Source organism: Halichoerus grypus, chromosome 5, assembly GCF_964656455.1.
Source record: "Halichoerus grypus chromosome 5, mHalGry1.hap1.1, whole genome shotgun sequence".
In the NCBI taxonomy this organism is placed as follows: Eukaryota; Metazoa; Chordata; class Mammalia; order Carnivora; family Phocidae; genus Halichoerus; species Halichoerus grypus.
In genome coordinates, this window is record NC_135716.1 from 64120505 (window position 1) to 64131103 (window position 10599).

A 10599-nucleotide genomic window follows, 5' to 3' on the forward strand; every position below is an offset into this window, starting at 1 on the left:
ACGGGGCGGGGGGCGGGGCCATGGCGACGCCCCGCCCCCTATGGCCCCGCCCCGCCGGGCCATTTGATTAATGACTCTCAGCCCCTGGCAGAGCCCCTCAGGTGGGTGCGGACCTCGGCGGGTCCCGCTGTCCCAGCCCTACATCGAGTCTGGCCCACACACGCCTGGCCACGGGGGCGACCGCATAAAAGGCACGCCCAGCAGGGCCTAGAAGCGGCTGTCGACTTCGGCTGGACGAGGATGGAGTGACCTGTGCGGCCCTGGCCACTCAGACCAAGCTCGACGCTCCTGGTCCGCTATTGCAGCGGAGCGGAGCCCTGCACGGCCGCTCCAGGAAAGGTGAGAACCTCGGTCCGACCCCAGCCGCGTCGCTTGGTCCCCAGGTTCGTTAGGATAGCGGGTGCCTAGGTCCAAGGTGAGGTCAGGGGTCCCCTCTCCTCCCGCAGAAATTAGAATGAGCTCCCGCCGTCACCCCCGGGAACCCTGACCTCGGGAACGAATGGTGCGAGGGCTGCCCGCGTGGGCAATGAGGACCCTGGCAAGGCCAGGGCTTCCGGCTGCGCCCGCGAGAATGACCTGCCCATCTCTCCCGCGGGGCTGGCGCATAAAGTTCCAGAAGTGCAAACAAGTTCCGAACCGGAGCTCCGCTTCCAAGATCTTCCTTCCTCGGTAGAATAGCCCTTTCACTTAATTTGTCCCTGAAAAGTAAAGCCGGCACCGTGCCCCTCCTGAACCTTCTAAGCCCAGGAACTGTCAGGCCCCACAACTCTCCCAAGACGGGGGGAGGTAAACACGCCCCAGGCAAAACGACCTCATCTCTGAGAACGCCCCGAGCCACGTCGATGGCCCGGCCCGGCATGCAGTTGAAGCGAGAGGCCTGCGGTTCCCCGGGTTAAGCCCGACCGGCGCCGGGTCTCACCGCGCCTTGGGTCCTTTGCAGGGCACGCAGTGCGGGAAGCCGCCATGGACCGCGACGGCCCCGCAGGCAGCCCCCTGATCGCTAGCAACGAGACCGCGCCCCCGGTTGCCGCCACCCGCGACTCGAGCCCCGGCAGGGCCGGGCCAGGACCCGCGGGCCCGGGCGGCAGTGCGCGCCCGGGGGGCGGGAGGCCAGCTGCAGCGAACGCTGCGCGGGAGCGAAGCCGCGTGCAGACTCTGCGGCACGCCTTCCTGGAGCTGCAGCGCACGCTGCCGTCGGTGCCGCCGGACACCAAGCTGTCCAAGCTGGACGTGCTGCTGCTGGCCACCACCTACATTGCTCACCTCACCCGCAGCCTGCAAGACGACGCCGAGGTGCCGGCGGACGCTGGGCTGGGCGCCCTGCGCGGCGACGGCTACCTACACCCTGTCAAGGTAGGCAGGCAGGGCGGCCTGCGGAGCTGGGCGGGGGAGCTGGGCACCTTAACCCTCCGGGTCGGCCACCGCCTGAGCAGATGCCGCGGAGCTCTCACTCCTCCCTCGGGGTGAGACGGGGAACGGATCCGGAGAGCGGATCCGGAGAGCGGATCCGGAGAGCGACCTTGGCCCGCAAGGGCACCGGTAGCGAGGTCCCCACTGCAAAAGGCTACTCCGTAACTGTTCCCAGGTAGCGGATTTAAACCCGAAGTGGCTTGGGTCGTAGGGGTGTCCTACTCCACTTACAGGATGCAGCCTACATGATGCCTTTCCTAGGTGAGAAGTTTCTTGGGAGTGCCTGTTGGGGTTTTTGGCAAGTTCTAGTGATTTTTAGTATCAGATTTACATTTATGAGCCTTTGAGAGTTTTAAATTTACATAATTACATTTCCATCGTGGTTTTTATCAGATGGTTGAAAAGTTTCACGAATTAAAGGGGGTGATGGAATTATCGCCCCTTAAATAATCCAGGAAACCATGTTGGAATTTTTTTGTAAAACTGGTTAAGAACAAAGTGAGACGGTTCTGCCATTCTGCGGAGTAAATTTTCAGTCCGTTTTAATAAAGGTTAATTATCATGGATTAGGCAGTTACCTAGAATGTTAGAAAAACTATAATGTATTTATGTAATTTTCACAATAGATTGGGGTATGTTAATCAAGCCGATTCCATACTATATTAAAATTCTGTAATGTGCAAAATTAGCCCCTAGAATCCGTTTTGTAGAATTTATTACATTACATGTAGGTAAAATGGTCAGGGTTTTCATTTAGCATGGTGTATACGGTTATGATTTATTACCTATATTGCAGTGTTTCGACTCTGCATTGTCCTTCTTGCCTAGATTTGATTGTTTCAAAATCCAGCATTAATATGGCTTTCTGTTCAAAATTCATTATTTTCCCTGTATTTTCTAAACATAAATTTTCAAATTTTTGGTTCTACCATTCTGAAATATTTTGCCACACATATAAATACAAAATCAGGACTTAGCCTTAAGCATATTAGTGTTCAATAAATTATTGAATAACCATCATTGAAACGTAGTAAAGTACACTCTCTAATATTAACTGAAACTAAAATTCTGTGGTGAGGTTTAACAGTTTACTTTGCAAATATAATCAACATGATGATAGCTGCAAGCTATTTTGAATATAGAAATTTGGACTATCATTTGTTTATAATTATGATAGACCTCATTATATCTTTGTGCTATATAATATAATCTCTGCTGAAAAGTCATTCATTATTAATTAGGGGTTTTGCTCTACAGTCTGCATTAGATTGATATTCAAATATATCATTAATATTAGATTGCTTTTGACTTGACATTTCTCATATATTCTAAAAAAGTTTAACATTAAGTAGACTTTAATACAGAAAGCATCTGTCAAATGCCTCTGTAGGAGATACGATTGAGATAAGAAATCAAATTGTTTTCACCTTTGTTTCTTATAGTATCTTTTTGAATAAATACTGTTAATAATTTTCATGTAAAAATAAGCTTAACAGGAGTTTTTTGTTTTTTGTACTTGATTCAGGCACCAAATGTTTTTGTAGTCTAATAACTCCTTTAAGAAAAATTAAATCTCATTTGTCCTCAAATCAATTGTTTTGATTTTAAAAGACAATTCTAGGGATAATGAAACAAGGCCAAAGATTACCTCTTTAAAATGAAATTGATGATGGTTGAACAAGTGACTAGTCTGTTTTAAAATCATTTACTGAGTGTCTACTGTGTGCAAAGCACTGTTAGGAGAGTGGATACAATTAAGAGTAAGACTCAATCCCTGCCCTAAATTAATATATAATAGAGACAAATACAAAAATAAAATAATGTACTGTAAAGGATAATGTTCTGTGTACATAAGAGAGCTATAACCATGTGCTTTTGGAGGTTTAGAGGAAAGAGATTTCATACACGTAATTGAAACCACCTGTAACACATTATTTAAGGGATATTACCAAATGCTTAAGTATTAAGTCTATCTTTGATAAATCTAATGCAAAAGAAATAAAAATATTCTGATCGTACTAATTTTTAGTTAACTAAGGGTGTTGTAACCCATAGTTAAAAAGTGTTCCAAGATGACTTTTTTTTTCTGCCTTACAACATAGTATTACTATGTCTTTGATGATTAAAGATCTGTAAACAAATATTTCAAGGCCATGATTTTGAGTCATCAGTCCTTATTTTCTGTATTGAGATTTAACATTTTTGGGAATTTACATTAAGAGTATCTCAAATGAAACTGGAAGGTTAAAGTGATTGGGATCCTGGGGCATAACCTAAAACAGCAGTTTTCATCCCTTTGGGATGTGAGCAATTTGATTAGCACCAGCGTACCAAAGGGCAGTGATCCTTCAAGAGAACAGGGATATATTTCAGATTCTTATATTGGAGAAAAGCACAGATGACTTTATTAATTGCATTATCCCTGGAGAATCACTGTTGATAATATACATATACAATAATCTTAAAAATAAAATACAAAGTTTTGTTATTTTGGGGTCATTTAACTCCAGAATCCAAGAGTGCCTTTTTAAGGTTTTCAGGTTCAGTTCGGATAATCCTATGACTTTGCTAGATTGTTCTAAGCCTCATGAAACATTATGGTTTTAAATAAACTTTATTAGGTAAAATAGAGGTCAAGATTGTGTTAATCTACACAATGTTAAAACATTCCATTGAAAGGTGAAATGTAAAACAGTCAAACTAGCTTTTGTGGCATAATACTAACATGCAGCCTAACCAATATTTCATTTACATTTTATTTCTGACTCTTAAAACTACATATATACATTAAATTCAGTTGAATAAAATCATTAGAAGCCTTTTGGAAAATCGAAGTACACAGTTCTTAAAGTTTTATCATTAAGTTTGTGAAAAATGAGGCAAAAATTCACATACACATTTTTTTAAGTTTATTTTATTTTATTTTTTAGTAATCTCTACAGCCAATGTGGGGCTCAAACTCATGACCCTGAGATCAGGAGTCACACACTCCTCCCACTGAGCCAGCTAGGCATCCCAAAAATCCACATATACATTTTTAAGTTTGCTTCATTAATTACTTATGTCCCACCAAGGAACAGATGCCTTCATTTGTCTCCACATTTGGTTGCATGATTTAGAGTGATTCTCAATACAGCAGGACCCAAGTAGCACATATCAGAAATACCAGGGAGCATTCAGTAGAATGTTTATTTTATTTGTTTTAAATATATTTAATTCATATGGAATATTCAAATTACATCTGAAGTTTAAGCATGAGATTTTTATGCTCATGAATACAAGGCAGGAATTTAAAAGATTGAGAAGCACAGGTTTATAATATGCCAAAAATTCTACACTTGAAATTGATTATTTTAGCCCTACACTATTAACTACAAGTATTAGTCAGCTTGGGCTGCAATAACAAAATACCATAGATGGGAAGGCTTAAAAAACAGAAATTTATTCTCTTACAATTCTGGAGTCTGGAAAGTCTAGGATCAAAGTACAGGCCATTTGAATTCCTGGTGAGAGCTCTCTCCCTATCTTGTGGTTGGCCAACTTACTTCTTTCTCAGGAAAAAAAGCTTTCTCTCTCTTTTTTTTTTTTAAAGATTTTATTTATTTATTTGACAGAGAGAGAGATAGCAACAGCAGGAACACAAGCAGGGGGAGTGGGAGAGGGAGAAGCAGGCTTCCCGCTGAGCAGGGAGCCTGATGCGGGGCTCCATCCCAGGACCTTGGGATCATGACCTGAGCTGAAGGCAGACGCTTAACGACTGAGCCACCCAGAAGCTTTCTCTTCTTAAAAGACCACTAACCTGGGCTCCTGGGTGGCTCAGTCAGTTAAGTGTCCGCCTTCCACTCAGGTCATGATCCCAGGATCCTCAGAGTACCACATCCACATCAGTAAGGGCTCCCTACTCTGCAGGGAGTCTGCTTCTCCCTCTGCTCCTCCCCCAACTCTCTCTCTCAGTCTGTCTCTCAAATAAATAAGTAAAATCTTAAAAAAAAAAAAACACACCACTAATCCATCATGAGGGACCCACCCTTTTAACCTCATTTAGCTTGAATTACCTCCACAAATACCATCACGTTGGGAATTAGAGCATCAACATATGATACAAACATTCAGTCCATAGCATTATGGCACAAGGTTCTTCAGTATAATGCAGGACTGGAATCTGATCTAACAATGTCAGCTCCTGACGTATCAGAAAAACCCCATACCAGTTTCCAAAACTGGGGTTATCAACCCATGGCAAGAACCCAAGGACAGGACCAGAGATACACCCAGAATGTGTAAGAATGCACATCTGTGATTTTAAAAAAAAACCTGAAATGGATGCAAAAATAAGTAGCACAGTGTCAGTGTTATTATTACTGCATCAAATATAAAGTACAAGGTTATTTATAGGAAGATTATACAGGAGTAGATCATTTTAAATTCTAAGTAACACAAATTTTATATTTTAGCTGTGTTTAAAGTATAGATTTCCAGCCAGAATAATCTGAATTTGGGACCCTAAAATGGACCTGAACTGCATGAGAGCAAACACTTATTATATCTGGAGGCATAAAACTAGGACTCTTGTTGGTTGCAAAGAACAGAGGCTTCCTGGATGGTATCACATGCCTACTTAACTATCCCTTATAGCTACATTTTACATCTGGAATGCCAGTTTAGGTGATAGTACTGCACTCAGAAGTACAATCTGACTCTACCTTATACTCAGCTTCTGCAAAAAGAGGTCCATTCCAATTTAATTGGTGTGGTGTGTGACTTGGCCATCGGTATTTTTTAAAGCTCTCCATGTGATTTTAATATGGAGCTTGGGTTAAGAATCTGAAGTTCTTAGGGTCTTTTACCTTGTTAATAATTGTATCTCTATTTGAGCACTGCAGATTATTTGTCAGGCATTTAAGAACATTTCATGGTGCTGTGTAACCAGCAGTGAGCCTGTGAATGTTCGGTGATAAAAATAGCCTGCTACTCACTGCAGCATTTACTCTCCGAAGAGTGTGGGATCCCATTGCTGACTTTTGGGAGTTGCACTTTATTAGTCTAAAGACTTCTCTTTGTATAAAAGTAGTATTTCTCTGACAAGGACCTTAGAACTAACGTATTATCAGACACCCCTCCCTAAGAAAAATTTCTGAAAGTACTACTTATGTAGTATGTTTCTTTATCATCATGTCTATTTGGCAATAAGTTATATTATTTTTGAGAGGTTGTCCACTTTTAAGGTGAATTCAGAAAATTCACAATCAGGGGCGCCTGGGGGGCTCAGTCGTTAAGCGTCTGCCTTCCGCTCAGGTCATGATCCCAGCGTCCTGGGATCAAGCCCCGCATCAGGCTCGCTGTTCAGTGGGAAGCCTGCTTCTCCCTCTCCCACTCCCCCTGCTTGTGTTCCCTCTCTCGCTGTGTCTCTGTCAAATAAATAAAATCTTTAAAAAAATTAAAAATAAATAAATAAGATCTTTAAAAAGAAAATTCACAATCAGAATACAAATGCAATAATTACTGAAAGGTTAATGCTGTATGATGCTGCTACATCCAGACATTTATTTTGGATGTTTTATCCACATAACACCAAACATTATAACATTTGCAACTTCGAGATACTGCTTTTAGCTAGATAAAATATTTTTTAAAGATTTTTATTTATTTATTTGATAGACAGAACACAGGGGGAGGGGCAGAGGGAGAGGGACAAGAAGACTCTGTGCTGAGCGCGGAGCCCAACGCGAGGCTCATTCCCAGGACCCTGAGATCATGACCTGAGCGGAAACCAAGAGTTGGGACGCTTAACCAACTGAGCCACCAGGCGCCCCCTAGATAAAGTGTAAATAGTTGAGTTAGTCACTTCTCATTGTACTTCTGTGACAAGTGGGAACATATAATATTTACCATGTATAACTTTTTAAAAAATCTTTAAATATTTTGTTTTAGATTTAGTTTTAAAACACTGTTAATAGATATATTTTCCTTTGCTTATCTATATTCATTCTCCATGATTTCTTAAGGTTCTTGTCCACATGCACCCATATTATTTTATACAGTTATAATCAAAGTCTTGGTATATTTTTACTTTTATTGCTAGCATTAATAAACATTGTTTTATGTTGTTCCTTCGACTTCACCATTATAATTGTTACTAGCTTCATGATACTGCATTTGCTTTGAGGCATTTGGAATTTTTAATATTACTAATACAGACCTATTTGTCACAGATACTAATTTTTGGATTCTTGTTTAAATATTCTTTTTCAGAAATGGCCCATGCGATCAAGATTATACATCGGTGCTACTGGTCAGTTTCTGAAGCATTCTGTGTCTGGAGAAAAAGCAAATCATGGCAGTACTACAACAGACTCACAGCCTTAGGCTTCTCCCTGATGGGTGCTGGTAGAAAGTGGCATCCGTTGTTTTTAAATAGTAGGAAATCAGTCTGTATTTATTACATCAGACATAACAAACATCATTCCTGAAAGTTTGCATGTGAATCCATAGTGGGAAGTTCAGATTTATCTGTCTAATCTAAATAAATGTGGAATGAAGTCATCAGTCTTGTATAAAATACACAGCTCATCTATCCGTTGTGAGAGATATTCACTACTGTATAGTGCAAGAAAAACTATTGGAAAAAAGAAAAGCACCCAAATCAAAGAATTGTGTATATATCCAAAGAATGCACACATTTTCTGTAGGGTATCTATTACACCCTGAAAAGCTGGTATCTATCAATAATCTTGATAGTTTAAAAAAAATAAGGCACCAATATTCCATTTTTGTGAAAACCAGTTTATGCTTAAGTTGGTCTGAGAAGCCATTTCAATTGGAAGGTGTGAGATCATTTATTCAGTTTTAGCTAAAGATGTGTGAAAAGATTGTTGAGGTATTAGGAAGTTGCAGTAACTTCTACAACTAGTTATTTTTCCCTCTTAGAAAACCTGTTTGGAGTATTAGACGAGTTTGCTGTATTGGACAGGGCTTGGCCACCTTCCTAGATGACTATGAAATATCTTATTATGTTTCCAAATTGTGGAAGGCTTTGGGAATCCCTGTAGCCCAGTGTAAATAGCAGACGAGTGTCACTGGGCAGCAGGGTTCCTCTCCCTCCTCCCTGGTCCCTCCATATCCGCTCCACCCTCTTTCAGGTCCTGGACTAGATGAGCAGGTACAGTTAGCCACCTTACAGAGAGTCAACCCCTCCCAGTCTCAGCTTTGCCTAAGCTCCTTCTCCCCCTTGTCAGTTGCTGTTCACAATCTACCTACGTGGCCATTATGAAATAGGAGAGAAAACCTGTCTGATTTGGGAATTCTGGCACTGATCTGCACCTTGAGGGGGTCTGAGGACACACACTGACTACCCTGAGCTCAATCAGGCCAGAGCATATCGCCCTGAATCTGCCGCAGCGTGAACATACGATTGGGAAGGTCCTCTGCTGTGGGCCTCTCCCCCAACACTGCACACCAGGTGCCCAGGGAGCAGCTGTTCTACCTGATTGTGCCCGTTTCCGGTTTCAACAGGAGCTCGGGGGTCAGAGCCATGAAGGAGAAATGTCTGTCAGGGACCGCACTGAATCCCAAAACAGGTCTCTTGTCATGTCTTTAACTCCCTTTCTTCTCTTTCTCCTCATCTTTACTATTCCTCTTTCCAACTGTAAAGTTCATTTATTTCTCAATAACCGAGTGTTAAAGAAGCTGAATTTGATCCAAGATTAGCAAATAGGAAAGTATATTAATGGACTTGGTTGAACCGATTAATATAGCTGTTGAACCATCATTTTATTTTTCTCCTCACTGCGGTTTTCTTCCAACTTTTGCCAGTGAAATGAGGTAAAGGACCATTTGAAGGCAAAAACCATCACTCAGTTGATTCAGCTGAACGTGACCATATTTCAGCTCATATCTGATAGCCTGTAATTTTTATTATTTTAATGTGAATACTCCTAGTAATGTGACCAAAGCATGTCTTTAAAAGAAAAGGCATATAATAAAAAATTTTCTACATATTAATATGTAGCAAAAATGTTTGTATATTTAAATATTTGTGAATATATTTACCCACTCATATAACATGGAAAGGAATAAAATGTAAAATGAGGTATGAATTCAGCTATTCACTATTATAAGTTATTTCCATAAAAAGTGCTATGACTAATCTTTATCTTAAGCATGAAAGCAAAGTTCTTTAAAGTTACCTGAAACTGAACTCTAAATACTACATTTGATAGCAAGAGTTTCAGAAAAATGGTTTTCTTGCTAATAATGATCTATTTGGCTACAGTTGTTAAAGCATTTAATTGGGGGAAAATTAATGACTTTTGTTGAATTGCCAGACTTTCCTAAATCATCCTGTTAAATAGTTAAGCTTTGCCTTTGGCAGTATTACTTTTTATTTCTTCTTGTCCACTTACAGAAAAGAAATGTTTTAATGCCAAAGAAGTATATTTCTGTCCTAGGTTTTCATAACACTTCATTAAATTGCTAAATATGTTAACAGCTTTTGGTAGATTGGAAAATCTCAAGGGAGAAATTGCATATTTTCACCCAAAGGTTCAAAGGAGCATGCTGTTTTAATTAATGGTGCACGGTCGAGATAAAGGTATTACTAAAATAAAGCATTAATTTGAAAATTAATTTAGTCTGTTAAATTTGCATCTGTCTCTGGGGATATTTAACAAAGACTTTAGGTACTTAAGGTACATTTGAAATCTTTCTAGAAGATAGATAACTATTTGGCATTAGCTTCTTCACCATGCTTCCCTTAATGGAGTATATATTAGGACTGGGGAGGGGAGGTATATTTGGATCACAGTATTATCCTATAATCTGCAAGGGAAATCCTAAATTTCCGTCATTTCACTCAGCTCTCAGCAATATGACATATATTTAAATTCCTCTGTAATGAAAATTTTAGAGGATAGGGAAGTGCCTTTTTAGAAGCATAACCAGTTCCAACAGACTTTAAAAATATTATTTCCTTTTCTGATTATAAAAATACAGTGCAGTTGATTGTATGTCGATTATGCATCAATAATTATATTAAAAGTATATATATACCTGTTTTACAAATTAAAACTTAATAATAAAAGGGATTACATGGAAAATAAAAGTCCTGCAATGGAAGAGGGTGTTTGGGATATAGAACAAGGGTGGGGAGGGGCGCCTGGGTGGCTCAGTTGGTTGGGCGACTGCCTTTGG

General features: G+C 40.6%; 1 protein-coding gene across 1 annotated transcript; it reads left to right on the forward strand.

The window, feature by feature from the left end:
- The first annotated feature begins 70 nt into the window (after positions 1–70).
- Positions 71–10035, forward strand: TCF24 (transcription factor 24). Its single transcript, XM_036102423.2, has 3 exons — positions 71–339; positions 941–1353; positions 7663–10035. The coding sequence occupies exons 2-3, from the start codon at positions 964–966 to the stop codon at positions 7774–7776; spliced, it is 504 nt and encodes a 167-aa protein (XP_035958316.1). The 5' UTR covers positions 71–339; positions 941–963; the 3' UTR covers positions 7777–10035.
- The last annotated feature ends 564 nt before the right edge of the window (positions 10036–10599 follow it).